Source organism: Kazachstania africana, chromosome 2 (assembly GCF_000304475.1).
Source record: "Kazachstania africana CBS 2517 chromosome 2, complete genome".
Lineage (NCBI taxonomy): Eukaryota > Fungi > Ascomycota > Saccharomycetes > Saccharomycetales > Saccharomycetaceae > Kazachstania > Kazachstania africana.
In genome coordinates this window covers 923,516-945,013 of record NC_018941.1, presented here as the reverse complement: position 1 = coordinate 945,013, position 21,498 = coordinate 923,516, and the positions used below count along the sequence as shown (strand labels likewise).

General features: G+C 36.7%; 11 protein-coding genes and 2 non-coding genes across 13 annotated transcripts; 7 read left to right on the top strand and 6 right to left on the bottom strand.

The window, feature by feature from the left end:
- Positions 1–71: 71 nt before the first annotated feature.
- Positions 72–866, bottom strand: KAFR0B04530 (uncharacterized protein; the record flags this gene model as incomplete). Its single annotated transcript, XM_003955836.1, has 1 exon — positions 72–866. One exon carries the CDS (start codon positions 864–866, stop codon positions 72–74), a length of 795 nt encoding a protein of 264 aa, XP_003955885.1.
- A 123-nt stretch (positions 867–989) lies between these two features.
- Positions 990–4,562, bottom strand: KAFR0B04520 (uncharacterized protein; the record flags this gene model as incomplete). Its single annotated transcript, XM_003955835.1, has 1 exon — positions 990–4,562. One exon carries the CDS (start codon positions 4,560–4,562, stop codon positions 990–992), a length of 3,573 nt encoding a protein of 1,190 aa, XP_003955884.1.
- Positions 4,563–5,628: 1,066 nt separating this feature from the next.
- Positions 5,629–5,701, top strand: KAFR0Btrna9V. The gene has a single exon. It is a non-coding gene; the product is annotated as a tRNA-Val (tRNA).
- A 148-nt stretch (positions 5,702–5,849) lies between these two features.
- Positions 5,850–8,816, top strand: RAD2 (ssDNA endodeoxyribonuclease RAD2; the record flags this gene model as incomplete). The annotated part of the gene is made up of 1 exon (XM_003955834.1): positions 5,850–8,816. One exon carries the CDS (start codon positions 5,850–5,852, stop codon positions 8,814–8,816), a length of 2,967 nt encoding a protein of 988 aa, XP_003955883.1.
- Positions 8,817–9,084: 268 nt separating this feature from the next.
- Positions 9,085–10,194, top strand: MTM1 (Mtm1p; the record flags this gene model as incomplete). The annotated part of the gene is made up of 1 exon (XM_003955833.1): positions 9,085–10,194. One exon carries the CDS (start codon positions 9,085–9,087, stop codon positions 10,192–10,194), a length of 1,110 nt encoding a protein of 369 aa, XP_003955882.1.
- Positions 10,195–10,330: 136 nt separating this feature from the next.
- Positions 10,331–11,809, bottom strand: GND2 (phosphogluconate dehydrogenase (decarboxylating) GND2; the record flags this gene model as incomplete). The annotated part of the gene is made up of 1 exon (XM_003955832.1): positions 10,331–11,809. The coding sequence occupies one exon, from the start codon at positions 11,807–11,809 to the stop codon at positions 10,331–10,333; it is 1,479 nt and encodes a 492-aa protein (XP_003955881.1).
- Positions 11,810–12,628: 819 nt separating this feature from the next.
- Positions 12,629–12,700, bottom strand: KAFR0Btrna6T. The gene has a single exon. It is a non-coding gene; the product is annotated as a tRNA-Thr (tRNA).
- Positions 12,701–13,233: 533 nt separating this feature from the next.
- On the bottom strand, positions 13,234–14,052 carry KAFR0B04485 (uncharacterized protein; the record flags this gene model as incomplete). The annotated part of the gene is made up of 1 exon (XM_003955831.1): positions 13,234–14,052. One exon carries the CDS (start codon positions 14,050–14,052, stop codon positions 13,234–13,236), a length of 819 nt encoding a protein of 272 aa, XP_003955880.1.
- A 646-nt stretch (positions 14,053–14,698) lies between these two features.
- On the top strand, positions 14,699–16,006 carry DBP8 (ATP-dependent RNA helicase DBP8; the record flags this gene model as incomplete). Its single annotated transcript, XM_003955830.1, has 1 exon — positions 14,699–16,006. One exon carries the CDS (start codon positions 14,699–14,701, stop codon positions 16,004–16,006), a length of 1,308 nt encoding a protein of 435 aa, XP_003955879.1.
- A 219-nt stretch (positions 16,007–16,225) lies between these two features.
- Positions 16,226–16,816, top strand: NOP19 (Nop19p; the record flags this gene model as incomplete). Its single annotated transcript, XM_003955829.1, has 1 exon — positions 16,226–16,816. The coding sequence occupies one exon, from the start codon at positions 16,226–16,228 to the stop codon at positions 16,814–16,816; it is 591 nt and encodes a 196-aa protein (XP_003955878.1).
- Positions 16,817–17,151: 335 nt separating this feature from the next.
- KAFR0B04460 (60S ribosomal export protein NMD3) lies at positions 17,152–18,711 on the top strand (the record flags this gene model as incomplete). The annotated part of the gene is made up of 1 exon (XM_003955828.1): positions 17,152–18,711. The coding sequence occupies one exon, from the start codon at positions 17,152–17,154 to the stop codon at positions 18,709–18,711; it is 1,560 nt and encodes a 519-aa protein (XP_003955877.1).
- Positions 18,712–19,006: 295 nt separating this feature from the next.
- Positions 19,007–20,377, top strand: GCN5 (histone acetyltransferase GCN5; the record flags this gene model as incomplete). Its single annotated transcript, XM_003955827.1, has 1 exon — positions 19,007–20,377. The coding sequence occupies one exon, from the start codon at positions 19,007–19,009 to the stop codon at positions 20,375–20,377; it is 1,371 nt and encodes a 456-aa protein (XP_003955876.1).
- An 84-nt stretch (positions 20,378–20,461) lies between these two features.
- Positions 20,462–21,244, bottom strand: PUP2 (proteasome core particle subunit alpha 5; the record flags this gene model as incomplete). The annotated part of the gene is made up of 1 exon (XM_003955826.1): positions 20,462–21,244. One exon carries the CDS (start codon positions 21,242–21,244, stop codon positions 20,462–20,464), a length of 783 nt encoding a protein of 260 aa, XP_003955875.1.
- Positions 21,245–21,498: the final 254 nt, after the last annotated feature.

The following is a 21,498-nucleotide window of genomic DNA, read 5'->3' as shown; positions in this document are numbered from 1 at the left end:
ATTTAAATACATGTACGTAACTGAAAAACAGTGCAATATCAGAGGAATCATTTCAAATTAACTTGCATTCTTTAATTTGTTCGAGCAGCAGCTTTTTTACGTTCCATTTCCTCTAATTGTCTTGCCTTGATGTCAGCATCTGAGCCAGCTTCCAGTAAATTCATAAAACTCCAGTTCATTTCTTCACCATTCTTCAAAAATAATGTATTACCATTCATTACAATATCCCATGTATCGTCATTGACTCTAGTGTATTCGTCCAATGAACATGACGCATTTCTTATCACTGTTCCTTTGCCATCTATTGGGACTCTAGCATTTGGAAATTTCAGTAAGTTCATACCTAAAGCAGCCTTTGTTGCGGCATGAGTCACAAGTAAAATGGTTGAAACTTTTGGAAACGTAGATTCTAGACGTTTGATGAATTTGGGTAAAAATTCACTACATCTATCAAAGACATCAGCTTCAGTCTCGCCCTTATCACTTGGAATTAGTGTATCTTCCCAGTTGACGTTTATCCAGGGAAAAAATTTCAGAAGTTGCTTATCAGTAGCAGGTACAGGTATAATATCACGATCGGGCTTATACCATTCACCAATACCACGATCTGTGTATATGGGCACATTTAACGCCTCTTGAATGGGTTCACTTGTCTCTAGACAACGGTAGAACGGCGATGTAAATATTATTTCAGGCTTATTTTCGAGCGTCTTGATAAAGTTTGCTAATTCAACCGCTTGATCACGTCCATGCTCCGCTAAAGGGACATCACTGTCTATTCCAGTAGGTGGGGCAGGGTACGGACCATAGGGCAACCAATTAGAACGGTACCCATGTCTCGCTATATATATTGTCTCGATCGTCATGATGTGATATTTTCGTTTCTGCTTACTTGTATTCTTTCTTTTTCTCTTCAAAGTCCATGTTTCTTATTTCTTTAATGCGTTCCTCTTTGAAAAGGATATATATATATAAAAATTTATAAAAATTTATTTAGTTAAGTTGGGGTTCCTAGGTGGTATAGTTGGTGGTTGTTTCTTTATAGATGAAAGTTCGGGTTTCTTTTTAGGTACTACAGGAGGAACATGCTTCTTCTGCTGACTTACAGTAGGGTTTGGTGTTTCACTCTTTGATGAAATTTTCTTCGACATTTCGACATCAATATTAGCTTGTATGTTAGCATTATCAGTTGATTCTAACAAAGAAGTTGATGACTGTGCATTTCTTCTATTTTCTAGGTTTTCAGATACCTTTTCAGTCTTAATATCAGCTAATTTTTTTGGCTTCATTGGAGGCAGAGGTACTTTTCTTGATTCTTGTAACGTTTCAATTGAGATCGCTTCACCATTACTCTCTATTACATTTTCTATTTTTTTGGGTGTATTAGTCCCACTGGAAATTTTTGATGGCAAAACATGCTCTCCAGATGCATTCATACTTTCTTCCTCCTTTGGTTTCGACTCACAAACCTGAACTCTTGGCTTTACAGGTGGGGGAGATTTCATCTTCTGTTCTTGACCTTGTCTGCTACTACTGGCATTCTCCTCATGCAATTTGCTCGATCTTGATGGAGGTGGTGTCGGACGGGATGATATGGAAGAAGACGAACTATTTAGATCGATCAAATCAGGTATACTGTCACCGTCCTGTATAATAACACTTGGTCCCCTGGAAGGAGGTGGTGGGGGTGCAACAGCTAGACGCTTACTCTCGATATTTTCTCTTCCTAAGGAATTAATTGATAATGAAGATCTTGATGGAAGAGGTGGTACGCTTCTGACACTCTCTTGTTGCAGATTTTTTATCCTATTTGAGGGCAATGAAAGGGGAGATATTGGTGGACGGTTCGTAACGTCCTTTTCAATGTTGAATTTACTTCTTGCAGTGGCATCAGGAGGTCCTGCTTTGAGATATTTACCTCTTACTTCTGCATACAATTGTTTTGTAAGCTCCTCTTTTTTAGCTTCATCAATAGATACCACATCGGCTTTGTAGGCTGCGTATACAGGTTTATGATCGCTAAGCGTCAACGGAGCATCTGAATATGCTAATGCATACACATTTTGACCTTTGTACACAATACGATCTGTCCAAGAGGGAGTCCTTGCCTTTTCTGAAGAATCATAACGATCTGTCCCTAGATCAAACTTATATGTTGGGTGAAACTTAATTTCTGGCTCGTTAAATCCTTGGAAAATTCTACCTTCACTAATTTCTTGAATCAACTGATCGTACTGCAGCAAGTTTTCTATATAACCTTCCTTTTTCTCATACAGCTGCCTTTTTACAGCTTCGTTATCTAGGTTTATTCTGAAATTCAAATCGCCTAGCCAAAATATGGAGTCATGATGATAGATCCTTTTTGAACCAGAAAATGTTATACTTTTATTGATTGTATTATAATCATTTGTTCTTTCTTCAACGTTATTGACACCCGCAGAAAAGTGAGAATTAACAAAACAGAAAGAAGTTCCTTCATACTCAAATCGAATGGCAACAGCGCCTTTATTCCCAGCTATACCACCAAATCCGGTTTTCTTGGTAGAGCCCTCTACCCTCTTCACATATTTTGATTTGTCGGATCTGACAAACAATAAAATAATTAGAGAAGACATTTGTTCTACTCTTAACAATATATATTTTTCACCGTATTGATTCAAACAATCATTAACTGTATTCTCCCAGAATGATTTTTTGCTATAATCTGCATTTAAAATTGATCCTGCGGTCAACTCTATCACCTCTTGTAAGCCAAGAATAACAGCATCAGGCTTGAATCTTTCACCGATTGGAAATAACCACTTAGAAAGATCACTAGATGTAGACATACCGTTAATATTGAATGTACCTATAAAAAGATTCATGTTGGATTTGCTTGTAAACTTGTTTTCAAGGTCATGAAGCTTTGATTGAACATATTCGGTTTCTGGATCGTACAATTGTACGGCTTCTTGATGAGGTAACCTACCCAGCAAGGTATCAATATTTTGTTGTTTTCCTTTGTCCATGAAATTATTGATATATCTCCTGCTCACCGATTTTGTAGCATCTGAAAGGGCCCCAGCAAGTGACATTTTACCCTTTCTGGAAAATGATGATTTTAGCGCATTCGTACCCGTGTATATTTGTGATATTTGATCACCATGGTCCGCCCAAAGTGTGTTATGTTTATTAGAAAAATCACTTTCATCAATATAATCATTAGGCCTAATAAGATGATAGTCTTCTAAAAACATTTGAAGTGCAGACAATGAAAGAAGCTGTTGAGCTAAGTTTGTTCTATCTAGACAGTCTAAACAGTTTACTCTAAAAACACCTTTCTGCATGGATATTGTTTTTTTTTCCTTGACGTCATATGAGAAGTAGCCAATTTCCACTAACGAATCCATTATCTTAGGCAACAACTTTTTAGCAGCAGAGAATCCCTCCTGTGACGTTTCTTTATTAAAATCGAATTCGGTGTAAAATACATCGTTGGACATTTCCAAAGTTTCTGACTTGTAGAGATGGCTCCTGTACCGTTTGGATAATTCGATCTCGTTTGGTTTTTTTGACAATAAATTAATAATATTGATTGGCCCATAATTTTCAATCAACCTCTGGAAGTGTTTGTCAAATACAGGTTGCGTAGCTTCTAGAGACCTCGTTATTTGAATTTTCGGATTCATGAGTGAGGCGTCTTGTTCCCAAAATACAGGCACACTACCTCTTATTTGAGTTAGAGCGTAACAATATTCAGAAGAGTACATTATTATTTCTGTTTCCACGAAATTTGCAACATAACCTTCATCGTCGATACCTCTTGCATTAAATCTTGTTCCAGCTCTCTTCCAGCTTTGTTTTGAGATCACTGTAAGGGCAACTTTCAGTCTTTTAACATACGTTATAAAGGTTTCTGCAAACCCCCTAATAACTGTGATTAAAAAGCCTTCTTCATCCAAAATGTGTTTTGTCTTTTCATCAATCCTGTCTCTATACTCTATAATTTCCTTCATTAAGAAGTAATTCCACATATATTCATCCTCAAAACTGTCCGTACTTAAAGAATAATTATTTAGCCCACGCTTCTGCAGAGTCGATGTCAGATCAAAATCAGAACTATAGTAGAACGAACCGTTAGATAACAATTTTCTTAAGTCCTGGCAAGGATGTTTCAAAATTGATCTTGCTTCTTCACTCTCATCGGATCCAATAACTATTGGTCTACCAGAGGAATCAATCTCAAGAAAATCCCAGCGAGAATCATTCAAACAGAAGAAATCGACCGCAAATATTTTATTCACAGTCTCATTCGGTATTGGTGAAGCTGCTTTGGATTTTCCAGTAATTGCAGCAATAAATACCAGCCCCTGCAGGTCTATAAGACCAATGAACCCATATACATCATGAATTGAGAGTCTTTTAAAGCCTTCATTCTTTAGTTGATGTTTTTCCACCAATTCAATGGCACATAATGGCTTCAATGACTGTGCATTCGAAACCGTTTTAAAAACCAATGCATAAGAGTCAGAAACCAAAGCTATTCTTCTCTCTGCACCTTCATGAGAAACAAGGATTCTCATAATTCTAGCGCTATCAAATCTCTGTCTTTGAGACTTATCTTCCAACAAAGTTTTAAGATTACTGTTATTATTCAAATGAGTTCTTTCTCAGCACTTTAAAATGGAACAATTCTTCGTTTAGCGCTTTCTTCTAAAATTAAAAAAGTCGCTTGAGAGCTCGAAACAAAAACAAAACATTTAAATATGACAAGGCCATTTCGAAGTTGAAGTATAAAATGAACCCCACTATGAGATACATTTCTTATAAGCGATTACGTAAAGCTCTGAAGGAGCATTGACCGATCTAGACGGTCTCCTATGGCGTAAACACTCTTTTTATAGGCAGAATGAGTTATTTAGCAAACTGCACATGGCTTCTTTTGCTAGCTCCACAACATGCTATTTCCTCAGTTTCGTTATGGTCGTGCAGTGTTGAACAGGCAATAGCATGTTGTATATACCTCTCGAGATGCATGTGCGCCAGACTGGAATTGGGTCTTCTCATCTCTTTGAATACTTAACAAACGCAATATGCTTTTCACTTATTCCATATCGTTGACATCTTGCAACATGATAAACTCCTGACAGAAGCCTTAAACATACAGCATGTTTAAGACTCAATAAAGGTGCTGATAAATTAAGCTACATTTGCCAATTCTATCCAGATGCTAGAATGCACAGTTTTAGAACAACTTCAACCATAGTGGATTTAAGCCAGAATTTGTCGATGTACTAGTTAATAAAATCTTAGTTTCATTGACACTTGCAAGGTAACCCTTTTGACCAACAATATCATATTAACATGTTGTTTTTTTCAAGAAAGTACACCGAGCACCTAGCAAGAAATGATTGAGTTGTTTAACAATGTATATTATTAAGATGTATAAAATAATCAACGTATTTCTAAACTTTCAGACGAGCAAATCAATAACTGCCGTTACGCCACTCATTTTGATTAACAAATTAGTCATATAAAGTCGGGCATTTATTGTATTATAGGCCTTTTTGACTGGAATTTAGAAGATCGATGGGGAATCTTCTGCATAGGACGTTCTTAGGAAGCTTTTTTTCTCAACTTTTTCAACTTGTTCTAATAGTGTAGTGGTTATCACGTTGCCTTTACACGGCAAAGGTCTCGAGTTCGAACCTCGGTTAGAACATGATTACTTTTTTTGATTTTTTCCTAAATCTCTATGGGAATCAAAGGCATCTCACATGAAAAGTAGATGAGAACATGATACTTACAAGAGTTGTAGCAAACAGGTTACTGGATACCTCAAAATATTGTATGAGACTTTTGCTGCTACAATGGGTGTTCATTCATATTGGGAAATTGTTGGTCCTACTGCAAGGCCAGTAAGGTTAGAATCTCTGCAAGATAGGAGAATGGCAATAGATGCTTCAATTTGGATATACCAGTTTTTGAAGGCTATTAGGGATCCTGAAGGAAATGCTTTAAAAAACTCGCATATATTAGGTTTCTTTAGAAGGATTTGCAAATTATTATACTTCGGAATCAAACCAGTCTTCGTATTTGATGGCGGAGTACCCTTACTTAAACGTAATACAATAAAAGCTAGGAAAGAGATACGGCAAGGTAAAAGAGATAGTGCAAAAAGAACAGCAAGGAAACTCCTGGCTCTACAGTTACATAAAGGCAGGGAATACATCAAGAAGGGATCACAAAATAGTACTAGTACTATATCATTCAGGCCAGAAGATGATTGGGATTTGCCCGAGATTGAAGGTTTCTTATATAGTGTGAAAGATCAAAGGATTAATCCTGATTATGAAAAAGAGAGAAAGCAAAAACTTTTATCAAGTTCAAAAATTGAGGAAGCTATTGATGATTTGGACCTGGAATCGATTAATCCAACCTCCAAAGAGTTCACTGAATTACCAAAGGCAGTGCAATATCAAATATTGGCACAATTAAGACTTAAATCTAGACTTAGGATGGGTTATAGTAAAGAACAACTGCAACAAGTTTTTCCTAATAGTATGGATTTCTCCAAGTTTCAAATAGATATGGTGAAGAGAAGAAACTTTTACACTCAAAAGCTGATTAATGTGACTGGTATTCATGATGGGGGTGCTTCAAAGCTAGATGATGAAATTATCGACAGGATTTCTGGTCAACGCCAAAGAGAATATAAACTTACGAAGACAGATAATGGTTGGATTTTAGGTTTGGGAGATAACGATGGTTCTGAAATAAAAAAGGCCATTATTGTAGACAACAAGGATGTGAATGACAAAAACATAAAAGCCGCTAGTGATAAGGATGAGGAAGATGATTTTGGTTGGGAAGAAGTTGACTTGAAGCCAAAGAAGTCTACTAAGGATACTTTTGATTATTCATTGAAGGCGGGTAGGCTGCCACAATTTGAGAAGTCTATTGATTATTCAGGAAGCCAGGCCTTTTTAGACAGTAGACCAAACGAGGGATCGCCAGTTAAGCGTGCAAGGGGTGAGAGCACTTTAATTAAGCCGATTAGAGTTACAGACAGTTATCAATTTGAGGATAATAATAAGGATGATGATTATGATGACGAAGATGATTATTTAGAACACATAAATGAGCTCGAGTTGATGGAAGCTGTCAAAAAATCACAATTAGAGGCAGCAGCTCTAAAAGGTAATATCGATAAAGATAACAACGTGGCTACTGTCGATGAAAAGGCTAAAATTGATAGCAACAAAGAAGGAGGAGAAAACATAGTGCGTACTCCTATGAATCTTTCAGTTGATACCTCCTCTAATGCGAACGGCTTTCCTTTAACAGAAGGACAACAGAATTTGAATTATATTGTCGGTAAGCTTCCTGATCTTCATGCCAAAGACTCACAATCTTTTCTTTTCAATAATGTCCAAGATGAGAAAGAAACAAGAAGTGGTACGTCCCATAAGCCGGTTCCAGAACTTCCTGCATGGTTTCAATCAAATGAACAGGACTCCACGTTATTTTCGAAGAGTAACTTTGTAGCTGATAGGGGTGAAGAACGTGATTCTTTTCCTAAAGAAAATCTGAGTGACAATAAAGAAACAGAGCCTACATACGCACTGTTAACGGGTATCAATGCACAATATTTGTTGGATGAGCAGAAAAAAGAACTGGGATCTACTGGTACAAAAGAAGAAACTGACGATTTGATAGAAACATTTCCTCCAGTTGAGAAGGAAATCACTGAGCTTGCTAAAAAAGACAATGAAGATTCAGTTGATGAGATGAAAATAGATGCCCAAGTCACACAAGATAAGCCATTGATATTCGATTATGATTTTCCAGAAGATGAAGAGCAAGGTTTAATTGAAGACATCCGTCGGGAAGAGGAAGATTTCCGCAAGTTTAAGGCAAACGAATTAAATAAAGCATCAATAGAATCCAATATGGAGCATAATATAGCCGATACTGCATTCATGGAAGATGAACTGTTCGAACAACAGACAAAAGACAAGAGAGACTCTGATGAAGTAACGATGGATATGATAACCGATGTTCAAGAGTTACTTTCGAGATTTGGGATTCCTTTTGTTACTGCTCCAATGGAAGCAGAAGCACAATGTGCAGAATTGATAGCATTGGGTCTTGTAGATGGTATTATAACTGATGATAGTGATGTCTTTTTGTTTGGGGGTACAAAAGTGTACAAGAATTTATTTCAAGATAAAAAATATGTGGAGTTTTACAACTATGATACGATAGAAAAAAGTTTGGGTATAGATAGAAAGAAAATGATAGAGTTAGCCCTTTTGTTGGGAAGTGATTACACGACTGGTATCAAAGGGATGGGTCCTGTTTCCAGTATGGAAATTTTAGCGGAATTTGATGATCTTAAGAATTTCAAAGAATGGTACAATGAAGGGCAATTTGATAAGAAGAAGTTGGAAAGTCAAAATAAATTTCAAAAAGACTTGAGGAAAAGATTAGTGAACAACGAGGTGACTCTCGATGATACTTTCCCAAGCGAATTGGTTTTTGATGCATATCTTCATCCGGAAGTTGACCACGATAGCACTCCCTTCGTTTGGGGCGACCCAGATTTGGATATGCTTCGTACGTTTATGAAAATCCGTCTTAACTGGCCTCAAGAAAAGTCAGACGAAGCATTAGTACCTCTTATCAGAGAAATCAATGGCAGGAAGAATCAAAAGAGACAGAAAACTCTAAATGAATTCTTCCCAAGTGAGTACATTCAGGAAAACAGAAAGCTTAATCTTGGTAAAAGAATTACCACAGCTGCTGATAAGCTGAAAAGGAGACGGCTAAAATAAGTACTTTATAAAAACATACATTCATATATACATATCTACTACAAGCATTTACAAACAACGTTAAAATAAGCATGGTAGGCTGTGTTTTATAACCAATAAGCACTTTCGGAAGCCTTACTAATTTCGTAAAATATGATTAGATCAGGGCATCGACAAAAGTAATGTCATATTTTCCACACCCAATTTAATAGATGACTAAAGTACTTATAATAGAGCCAAAAGCGAGAGAAGCCCTCAATCAAGACTCCATTGATCAGGAAATGAAGCTATGACAAGAGATGATAAGACTACACTTACTGCTAAAGAACGCATGCTAAGTGCCTCAATTGGATCATTATTAACCTCATTGACTTTGACACCCATGGATGTGGTCAGGATACGGCTTCAGCAACAAGAAATGTTGCCCGATTGTTTATGTGAAACTCCGGTACCAGACACTATCAAACCTTTTGCAACTGGGAAGGCGCCTACAAATTTAACAAAAGTTGCTACTTCGAAACTTACGTTTGAAAGTCGTCTCTCTATGACTAAAGAAAAGGCATTTTGGGAAGGCCCATGCTTCCAAGATCTCGCATGTAAGAGGAACACTCTTCAATTCAACAGTACATTGGAGGCATTTAAAAAAATATCAAGAGTTGAAGGCACGTCAACCTTATGGAGAGGAATATCACTGAATTTACTCATGGCAATACCATCTAATGTTGTTTATTTCACTGGATATGAGTATTTAAGAGATATGTCACCCCTTGCCACGAACTATTCAAACCTTAATCCACTTATATGTGGTGCATTTGCAAGAACTTTGGCAGCAACTAGTGTTGCGCCGCTAGAGCTACTAAAAACGCGGTTTCAAAGTATTCCAAGATCTTCAAAATCTAGAAATGCATGGTTACTCTTTAAAGAACTGATGAGGGATACTGCTGTTGAAATGAAGGCACAGGGACCATATAAAGCCCTTTTCAAGGGATTGGAAATTACATTATGGAGAGACGTTCCGTTCAGTGCGGTTTATTGGGGTTCTTATGAATTTTGTAAGAAAACTCTATGGTCAAAAACTCAAAAAGCAAAAAAGAATTCAATTCATTTTGCAAATAGTTTCTTAACGGGTTGTATTAGTGGTACAATTGCAGCCTTTATAACTCATCCATTTGATGTTGGAAAAACAAGATGGCAAATTTCATTACTTTCAAATACCGGATCTCGAAACCGCCCACAAAAATCAAGAAATATGTTCAAGTTTTTAAACATGATAAGACAGAATGAAGGTATTGCTGCTCTGTATACGGGGCTCCTGCCCAGGGTGATCAAAATTGCACCTAGTTGTGCTATAATGATATCAAGTTACGAACTCTGTAAAAGATTATTTGTTGAATTCTAGTGCCATTTCCATCGATCGAAGAATTTGAAGAAATGTACATGTAAATAAAAAATAAGCAAATATTTTATAAAATTAGTTTTTTTACTTATTAAATTTGAGATATAAAGCCAACTTCCCTTTTAACTTAACGGAAAAATCACGCTTCATAAGTTGACGAAGAAACATTTCCACCACGACCAGTCCAGTTGATATGGATATCTTTATCCTCTGGTAAATTATCTGAGGCACATTCTGGTAAGACTCTGAAAGTATGAGCGCCGAAGAAATCTCTTTGAGCTTGTAGTAGATTAGCTGGTAGTCTTTCAGATCTGTAACCATCGTAGAATGCTAAAGCTGTTGAGAAAGTTGGTGTTGGAATACCATATGTAGTTGCTAAGGCAACTGTCTTTCTCCAGCCTAATTGAGCTTTCGTCACAGCATGTAAAAAGAACTTATCTAATAATAAGTTTTCTAAGTCCGGTTTTTCTCTGAAAGCCTTTGTAATTTCTGCTAAGAAAACGGATCTGATAATACAGCCACCTCTCCACATTAAAGCGATAGCTGGGTTGTTCAATTTCCAACCGTATGTCTTACCAGCTTCACGAATTAACATAAAGCCTTGAGCGTAAGAAATAATCTTGGAGGCATATAAAGCTTCTTCTAAATCATCAATAAATTCTTGTCTGTCTTTGATGGCATCCTTGGGGATCTTTGGCCCAGGTAAAACTTTGGAAGCTCTAATTCTTTCATCTTTAATGGAGGACAGGCAACGAGCGAAGACAGCCTCACCAATCAAGGTGACGGGCATACCTAAATCTAAAGCGTTCATAGCAGTCCATTTACCAGTACCTTTTTGGCCTGCAGAATCTAAAATCTTTTCTACTAATGGTTTGCCATCGACATCATCATATTTTAAGATATCTCTCGTAATTTCAATTAAGAAAGAATCCAAGACACCTTTATTCCATTTAGCGAAGACGTCACTAATTTCTTTGTCGGTGAATCCTCCGACCCTTTTCATAATATCATAAGCTTCTGAAATCAATTGCATATCACCATATTCGATACCATTATGGACCATCTTGACATAGTGGCCTGAACCTGCAGGTCCTACCCAGTCACAACAAGGCTCACCGTCAGACTTGGCAGCAATTGATTGAAGCAGATCTTTAATATGAGGCCAAGCCTCATCGGCACCGCCTGGCATCAATGAAGGACCATATCTGGCACCTTCTTCACCACCTGACACACCGCAACCTACAAATAGGATTCCATTTGCCTTCAATTCTTCAAAACGTCTATTTGAATCTGGGAAATGAGAATTACCACCATCAATAACAATATCTCCCTTTTCCAGATGTGTAATTAATTCGCTAATTAAGGCATCAACAGGATTACCGGCTTTAACCAATAACATAATCTTTCTTGGTCTTTTCAATTTAGAAACGAACTCTTCAATAGATTTGGCTCCGACAATAGATTTGCCTTTTGCTTCATTAGCTAAGAAATGTTCTACTTTGGAGTATGTTCTATTATAAGCACAGACTGTGAATCCATGGTCTGCTGTGTTTAAGATTAAGTTTTGACCCATGACGGCCAAGCCAATTAAACCGAAGTCAGCAATTGCAGTAGACATTTTTTAGAGTTGATATAATTGTGAAGTTTGGATGATTTGTATTTAGATTATTCTCTATACCTTTCAAAAAATTGAATCTAACAAGGTAAGGAGAGAAACCGTTTTTTAATCAAATGCTTTCAAGACGGGATCCTTCCTTATATACACAGTAGTAAGAAAAGTGGAAAAATATTCGTAGTATAAGAGGGAAAGGAGGAGCTTAGTTAATAACAGCAATAATAATAATAATAATAATACTGATAATGAAAATAGTGCGTCGTCGCAAAGAAGCCCCTTTAACGACTTACTAAGATGTCATTTACCTTTGATAATGAATGGGATTGGAAAAGCGCAAATGCTGCAGCCCTTTATGTAAAGATTTTCCGTCAACAAATTTGCCGGGAACGACTAAAAAAGTGGAAAATGGTGTATAGTTTATTCGGCATGAGAAATGTTCGACGATTTCCTTGTGCCAATAGCTTGTATGAGATGTCTGGGTGAACACAATATATTGTTACAGAAGAGTATAAGAATAGCAGGCACTTATTATACTTCACTGCAGTACGTTTAATGGAAAGTTCCGTTGATATGTCAATCTATATATAACTTTAACGGTGTTAAATTTTGTCTATTGTTATTTACTGGAGGCGTTCTTCTTTCTCTTCTTTGGAGGATTCCTTTTCAATTCTAAGGATGTGTCTATACGTCCAACGCACATGGCTGGAACTACCAAATAGGTAAGTTATTGTATGCTGTCCATCTTTGTAGGGATTTTCGGCGAGATTTATATTAGGCCAAAAAAATATTTGTTCGCGATGTAAGCAAAACAAAAGGACAAACTGCCACCTGCCAGAATTGAACTAGCGACCTTTGCATTACAAGTGCAACGCTCTACCACTAAGCTAAGGAGGCTGTGCATAATGTTTTGAAGATAGTGTAATCCATACTTGTTCATTATTTAATTTACTTCTCTCTCATATTCAAGTAATAGTGTTTGAAATAGAAAATGTAGTTGATTCCAAGCATCTCCTACATGTATCCTCAGGTGGTAATGACCCCAAAATAAGCAAAAACTACGGATGAGATAGTTAAAATAAGGGTCAGGTCGTATACACTGCTGATATGAGAAGTGTTAGCTATGTCTAGCCGCTGTGTACCTTTTCAACCCTGGTATTCAACTTCTTGTCATTATATATCTCTTCAAATTACAGAACTTCCAATGGAAAGGGACAAGAACGGCCGTTCCATTCTTATTATTGAACCCATAGCTTGTATAGGATATCATGTCCAATATGGTAGTTGAGCAAAGTCTGCTGAACGTTAATTTGTTATGAAGTTTTTATTACTGCTGGAAATTAAAATTCATATGAGCAGAGACGAAAAAATAAATGCAGGGATATAAAATTAACATATATAAGCATATGCGAGAAAGAACTAATATGGACTCATTCTAGTGCGATTAATGTCTTATCATTTTTCATAAGGTCCTTAATAGTATGTATATCTCTGAAATTACCCTCTCTTACAACCACACCCTTCCAAACAGCATGTACAAAGTTATTAGAGACGTCAAAATTATGCAAAGGTTCTTCCAAATGAATGAATGAAATAGTAATTCCATTCGTTCTTCTCCAGCTTTCTAATTCACCAAAAATATATGCATATTCAGCAAGACATATCGGATCAGTTTCCAGGTCCTGGAATGGATTAACCTTTACACTGAGTACTTGAGAAGGTACAACTTTGAGTAACTCCTTGATGATCGTCATTAGAAGGCATGACCTATTCTGAATGGACCCACCAAATTCATCCGTGCGGCTGTTTTTCATCGAATGCAATGATTGCGAAATTACGTCACACGTAGCATCAATTTCAATACCATTGGGTTTGACATGCTCCATGATAACACTCACTTGTTCTTGTACTTTACGGATCGAAGTGTAAATTTGATCCCTAGTCATGCCATTGAAATCTGCAACGCCCGAAATACTGAATTCAACCGATATCCATATGAATGAACCATTAACTTGAACCTGTTCAACAATATTTTTTAGATTCTCCAAAGTGCAAGAAGGGGGTATTGGATTAATGATCAATGTTCCCGGTCTATTTGACTTTAAATCAAATTGGCAAAGATGATTATAATTTACTCTTTTTGTAGATGGCACAATCCTGTGTAAAATCTCATACGGACCAATACAAAGTGACTCAGTCAAATTAGTGTCTCTTAGTTGTTCTGGTACAATATATTCAGATTTTGTCATTATAAAATGTCTTATGAGAAACGTGGTAGTATCTAACAAAAACAACAAATTATTATGTTGCCTTGGTTGATATAACCAGTGTTCAAAGTGTGCGATAGTTATCTACTATTTATATCCATCTACTATCCTTGGAGAGGCTGAATCTTTTGCTCATCGCGTAATAAATCGGATTTAATATTTTGACCGAGTAAGCCATCTTAAGCCGTGAACATTCGACAGCGATAGAGTTATTAACATAAGTAATCCATTATTAAGTTCATAGCCAATCTTACAAAGAAGAGAAATAGATCAAGTGGTCCGGGGGGGGTGTCTGTTTATTTGAGTTCAAGGCAGGATTTTTTACGATATGACAAGGAGCGTAAGATTTAAGATATTTGTTCTTTCAGCCATTCATCTGTATGGAACTAAAGTTAAATAATACGCCTGTCATAGAGGATTCATACTTCAAGACAAGGATAGAAATCCTATGTGTGCTTCTCTCTATCGAGTGCGCATAGCACTCTGCTAAGCTTTTCATTTTCGCTCTTATAATATTACGCAAAATTTTTCAATAAAAAAAAATCACAGGTCATCTCAAAATCTGTTATTGCAGTCTTATAAGAACAACCACTCAGAATATCAATACCTGTGATTAAATAACACTGTGATGTCTGATATAACAAGTTTCAAGCAACTAGGTCTTTCTAAATGGCTTTTGGACTCGTTGAGGGCTATGAAGATTACACAACCAACAACGATTCAATCGCATTGTATTCCAGAAATTTTGAAGGGAAGAGATTGTATTGGCGGAGCAAAAACAGGTTCTGGTAAAACTATTACGTTTGCTGCACCAATGTTAGCCAGGTGGTCTGAAGATCCTTGTGGTATGTTTGGCGTCGTTCTGACTCCTACTAGAGAATTAGCGATGCAAATAGCTGAGCAATTTACCGCATTAGGTAGTAGTATGAACATTAGAGTCGCGTTAATTGTAGGTGGTGAGAGTATTGTGAACCAAGCTATCGAGCTTCAGAGAAAACCGCATTTTATTATCGCAACACCAGGGAGACTAGCACATCATATTCTAAATAGTGGTGAGGACACTGTAGGTGGTTTAAAGAGGGCTAAGTATTTAGTTCTCGATGAAGCTGATTTTTTGTTGAACGACACATTTGCAAAGGATTTGAGTACATGCATTGGTGCCTTACCAGATAAAAATGCCAGACAAACTTTACTATTTACCGCTACCATTACAGATCAGGTTAGAGCGTTACAAAACGCGCCAGCCAAGGGCGGTAAGTTACCGATTTTTGCATATCAAGTTGAAAGTGTCGATAAGGTTGCTATTCCTTCTACTTTAAAGGTGGAGTATATTTTGATTCCCGAGCATGTCAAAGAAGCGTATCTATATCAACTTTTAACCTGCGAGAATTACATTAATTCCAATGTCATCATATTTGTAAATAGAACTGCTACTGCAGAAGTATTGCGAAAAACTTTGAAGCATCTTGATTTAAGAGTCGCATCACTGCATTCTCAAATGTCACAACAAGAACGAACCAACTCTTTACATAGATTTCGTGCTAATGCAGCTAGAATTTTGATTGCTACTGATGTAGCATCTAGAGGTTTAGATATTCCTACTGTAGAATTAGTAGTGAACTATGACATTCCCAGCGATCCTGATACTTATATTCATAGATCAGGTCGTACTGCTCGTGCTGGTAAAAGTGGTGATGCGATTTCCTTCATTACTCCAAGAGATGTGTCTAGAATCGCGGCTATTGAAGAGCGTATAAACAAGAAAATGACTGAATGTGACAAAGTTCATGATACTGCTGTCATTAGAAAAGCATTGGTAAAGGTTACGAAAGCCAAGAGAGAATCACTGATGGAAATGGAAAAAGAAAACTTTGGTGAAAGGAGAAAAATTCAAAGAAGGAAAAATATGATGAACGATAAAAGTTTAAGATCATAAATAGGTATATATATATATTGGATAGATTTAATATGGAGTCTTTGTAACAGTATGTGCTGTTGACAGTAAATACATACACAGGAGTGGGCCTTGTAAAAGAGAGAAGTGAAAAAAAAAAGAGGAATCCGAAGCTCATCGCAAAATGAAAAATTTAAGTTTGAAGAAGCGTATTCTTTAGCTGTTAATCATTAGAATGCTAGACTAGCGGAAATATAGATAATGAGTAGGGCAAAGGAGATCCAAGAAAAGCTGGAGTTACAGGCGAAGCTTCAATTTTCTTTCAACAATACGAAGTCTAAAGTGTTGAGTTGGCTGGAGGACTCAGCGGAAAATGGAAGCAGTGGGAGTAAAATAGACGGCAAACATGATGAACTAGAGGATAGTAAACAGGCGTTTTTCAATTTACCCGTGATGCATATAGGTGGCGGACTGGATCTGAGCACCCATGACAATGGGGTAGCCTCGAATGATGGTGATATCCACACGATAGGAGAATTTATTGAAAGTGACAAGAAGGTAAATACTCTGTCGAAAAAGAAGAAGAGAAAGCTTGATTCGGCGCAGAGAAATTCACTTTATAGAGTGGCCAAAGATGATTCTAAGTCCATGGTTGCGTTAAAACATAAGATTAGAAAAGATCTGAGAACCAATGTAAGGTTCAAAATCGAAAATGAAAAGCTTGGGGTAAAAAAGACGGCTCAGTCTGCCAATATCCCTGATAATAATAGTGACAGTGAGGATGATTCTCGAACAGAAAAATCAGTGAAAAAATCTTTTGGACTACTATTCAATGGCAAAAAAAAGAGATGATGACACTTCATTGAAGCAGGTAATATTCGCATTTTTCTGCAATTGTTTCCAGTTGCATATATTTAATTTACTTTTGTATAATGGATACTTCTAACTCATACTGCATTACTACAGAATATGAAGCTAACTCAAGAAGTACACAACTCAACATACATAACTTCGGGTATTGCATGTTTGTAAGTCTACGTATACGGTATAGTGATATCATTTTCTTTTTTGATTTTGCCGTGCTCATCGAAGGAGGGAAGGCGTAAATTCTTAATAAGCGATGATATTCAAGAAACTCATATCACTTTCTTTGGGCTGCAACAAACTACACTAAATCAACCTGCAAAATGAGTACTAGTCAATTAACAAACCATACCGATCCAAAAACTCCTAGAGCCACCATGCTTTGCTGCGAATGTGGTACTCCAATTGATGGTTCTCAGGGACTGGTTATGTGTTACGATTGTATAAAATTGAGAGCTGATATCACCAAAGATATCCCTAGAGAAGCAAACGTTTCCTTTTGTAGAGACTGTGAAAGGTGGCTTCAACCTCCAGGACAGTGGGTTAGAGCTAATCTAGAGTCAAGAGAGTTATTAGCAATTTGCTTAAGACGTCTAAAGGGCTTGAATAAAGTCAGATTGATTGATGCATCATTTATATGGACTGAACCTCACTCAAGACGTATCAAAGTCAAGGTTACTGTCCAAGGGGAGGCTATGATGAACACGATCATCCAGCAAACATTCGAAGTTGAGTACGTAGTTGTAGCTATGCAATGTCGGGATTGTGCGAGGTCCTTTACAGCCAACACATGGAAGGCTACCGTACAGATCAGGCAAAAAGTTCCTCATAAAAGAACTTTTCTTTATTTGGAACAGTTGATTTTGAAAAATAATGCTCATGTCGATACTATTTCTATCAAAGAAGCCAAAGATGGGTTAGATTTCTTTTATGAGCAAAAAAATCATGCAGTGAAGATGGTCGATTTTTTGAATTCAAATGTTCCAGTTAAGTTTAAAAAATCAGAGGAATTAGTTTCCCAGGACTCACATACAGGCACTTCATCTTACAAATTTTCATATTCAGTTGAACTTGTACCAATCTGTAAAGATGATTTAGTAGTCCTACCAAAGAAAATCTCTAAAGCTTTAGGTAACATTTCTCAGTTTGTTCTTTGTTCTAAAGTCTCTACCACAGTTCAATTTTTGGACCCAACTACTTTACAGACTGCAGATCTATCTGCTCAAGTTTACTGGAGGACACCATTCAGTGCATTGGCTGACGTTTCTCAGTTAGTAGAGTTTATCGTCCTTGATGTGGAACTAACCAATAAATCTGCTGGAAACCGTGTGCTTGCAGACGTTACCATTGCTAGAGCTTCTGATTTAGGTGTGAATGATCAAGAATATTATGTTAAAACTCATCTTGGTGGTATTTTGCATGCTGGTGATAGTGTCATGGGTTATTTTATTGCGAACTCTAACTATAATTCTGATTTATTTGATAGTTTGAAATATGATTACGTTCCAGATGTCGTTTTAGTCAAGAAATTGTATCCAAAGAAGGCTAAGAAGAGTAGAAATTGGAAATTGAAGAGAATGGCTAAGGAACATGGCGATATTGTAGCATCTCATGATTACACTAGTTCTAAAGTTGAAAAACAAGAAATGGAACGTGCTGAAAAGGATTATGAATTATTCTTAGAACAATTGGAAGAAGATGAAGATTTAAGACATAATGTTAACTTGTATAAAACCGGCATGGCAAATCAAGATATTGAAGGCGAAGAGGAAAATGAATTTTCTGATGATGAAGAAGCCCCAAAGGTTGATGTTGATGAGCTGTTAGACGAGTTAGATGACTTAGCTTTGGACGAAGAAGCAGAAATCGAAGAACAAGATTAATCAGGTTACATGATCTGGAGACTGTCATAGTTAAAGCATATATAGCACATAAAAGCAGAAGCTTATCACTTTCACTGACCATTCTCTGAACTTATCTGTCTTTGCAGGCTCCCAGTAAACGGGTGCACATCACTAAATACGAACATCAAATTCTGGAAATTTTCGAAAGGTAAATAATGGAAGGTTGATAGCTGAAATAAGCTTGAAATAATACTAACATTAGATAAGAGCTGCAGTCTTAGTGCTGGTATTATTCATCTCTGTAATATTATAATATAGTAACCGCCGGCCTTCAATGGTTTCAAAACGTAAGGCAGAGCAACACAATGTCGACTCTTTGACATCTGAAGATGCACATGAAAATAAAAAAATGAAATTAGATGATAAACCGACAGAAGATACAGATACGGCAAACAAAAATGGAGATTATAATGAAGAAGATGAGAACAAAACTCAAGGCGAAAATTCCGGCGAGGTAGATGAAAATGCAGACGATAATGACATGGAGGAAACAGAGAATGATAAAGTACCCGAAACAGAGATCATAGATGATAGCGATCGTGGAATTGTTAAGTTCGAGTTTGATAATGTTGAATACAAGTTCAAGGAAAGAGCCAGTGTTATTGAAGAAAATGAGGGTAAAATAGAGTTCAGAGTTGTTAATAATGATAATACGAAAGAAAACTTAATGGTTCTGACGGGTTTAAAGAATATTTTCCAGAAACAACTACCGAAAATGCCTAAAGAATATATAGCCAGATTAGTCTACGATCGAAGTCATCTTTCTATGGCAGTTATCCGAAAGCCATTGACAGTTGTTGGTGGAATTACATATAAACCATTTGACAGGAGAGAATTTGCAGAAATTGTGTTTTGTGCAATCAGTTCTACTGAACAAGTTCGTGGTTATGGTGCTCATCTAATGAACCATTTAAAAGATTATGTGAAGAACACGTCTAATATCAAATATTTTCTAACCTACGCTGATAATTATGCAATCGGTTATTTTAAGAAACAAGGTTTTACAAAGGAAATTACGTTAGATAAAAAAATATGGATGGGTTATATTAAGGATTATGAGGGAGGGACACTAATGCAATGTTCAATGTTGCCCAGAATACGATATTTAGATGCAGCCAAGATTCTACTATTGCAAGAAGCAGCCTTAAGAAGAAAAGTTAGAACAATATCAAAATCACATATAGTAAGACCAGGTCTAGATCAGTTTCGAGATTTAGATAATATAAAGCCAATTGACCCTATGACGATACCTGGATTGAAAGAAGCTGGCTGGACGCCAGAAATGGATGAATTAGCCCAAAGACCGAAGAGAGGTGCCCATTATGCAGTAATGCAGAATATTTTAACTGAGCTACAAAATCATGCTGCAGCTTGGCCCTTTTTACAGCCTGTCAACAGAGAAGAGGTTCCTGACTACTACGATTTCATCAAGGAACCAATGGATTTGAGTACAATGGAAATCAAATTAGAGAATAATAAATATCAAAAAATGGAGGAATTTATACGCGACGTTAAGCTAATTTGTAGCAATTGTAGGCTATACAATGGTGAAAACACATCCTATTTCAAGTATGCCAATAGACTAGAAAAATTCTTCGTAGGCAAAATGAAGGAAATTCCAGAATATTCACATTTGGTTGATTAATGAAATAAGTAGGGTCCAATTACAGGCGTGTATGTTGTAATGTGTTTTGTAAGTACTATAGAGACGTATATATAATTTTATACTTCATGACATTTCAATATCGTGTTCCTCAGGGTTTTCCTGAGCTTCTTGTTCTTTCAAATCTTTTATAATTTCAGCAACTTTTTCATCAGAATATATCTTAAAACCGTCACTCTTTGTGACGCAACTCAATTGAGCATTATTTTCATCTAATTTTTCTTCCATTACTTGCTTTAGAATCTTCAATACTAGGAGTTCTGCTTCTTTTAAAGTCAATGATGAGTGCCATTCATTTTGTAATTCAGATTGAGCACCTTCCGAACCTGAACCGATTGCCTTAGCATTGTAGCGATAGAAAGTTCCGGAGGGTTCTGCATGAAAAAGTTGGTATCCATCATCTGCATCATAGCCAGCAATTAATAATGCAACACCAAAGGGTCTTGACATTAGTCTTTCTTCACCGGATGCACCTTCACCGAACCTTAAAGCCAAATCACAAACGGATTGAGTTAGAGATTCAATTTTTATGTCTTCATCGTAGTATAAATTGTGACTAACAGCAGCAACACGTGCATGTTCAATCATAGAACGGGCATCTGCGGTTAATCCACTCATGGCACAACCAACATGACGATCGATTTCGACAATTTTTTCAATGGAATCAGATTCTAATAAAGGAGATGTGGCTCTTTTCTCCACACCAAGTACTACACCTTCACTGGTACAGATGCCTACTGCAGTAGAACCCAATTTAATTGCTTCTAATGAATACTCGACTTGAAATAGTCTACCTTCTGGAGAAAACGTGCTTACACCACGATCATATTCACTTCTTGTTAAGAACATCGTAGCCGGAATGTATTTTATTTATATATGATTTGTATCTTTTGCGTTAGAGTACAGAGGATGTGTCAATTGTGATAACAGTGAACCTGCTTTTCGATTTTTCCTTATTTGCCACCTTCATCTATAGCCATATACCTGTTACCACATTATTTTTTTTCTCGCCTCTCTCACTAACAAACAACTAGTCCTTCGAGGCCTAAAGCTTGAAAAATATACAAGTCCGGGTAAAAAGACCGTTCAACAAATAAATTTAT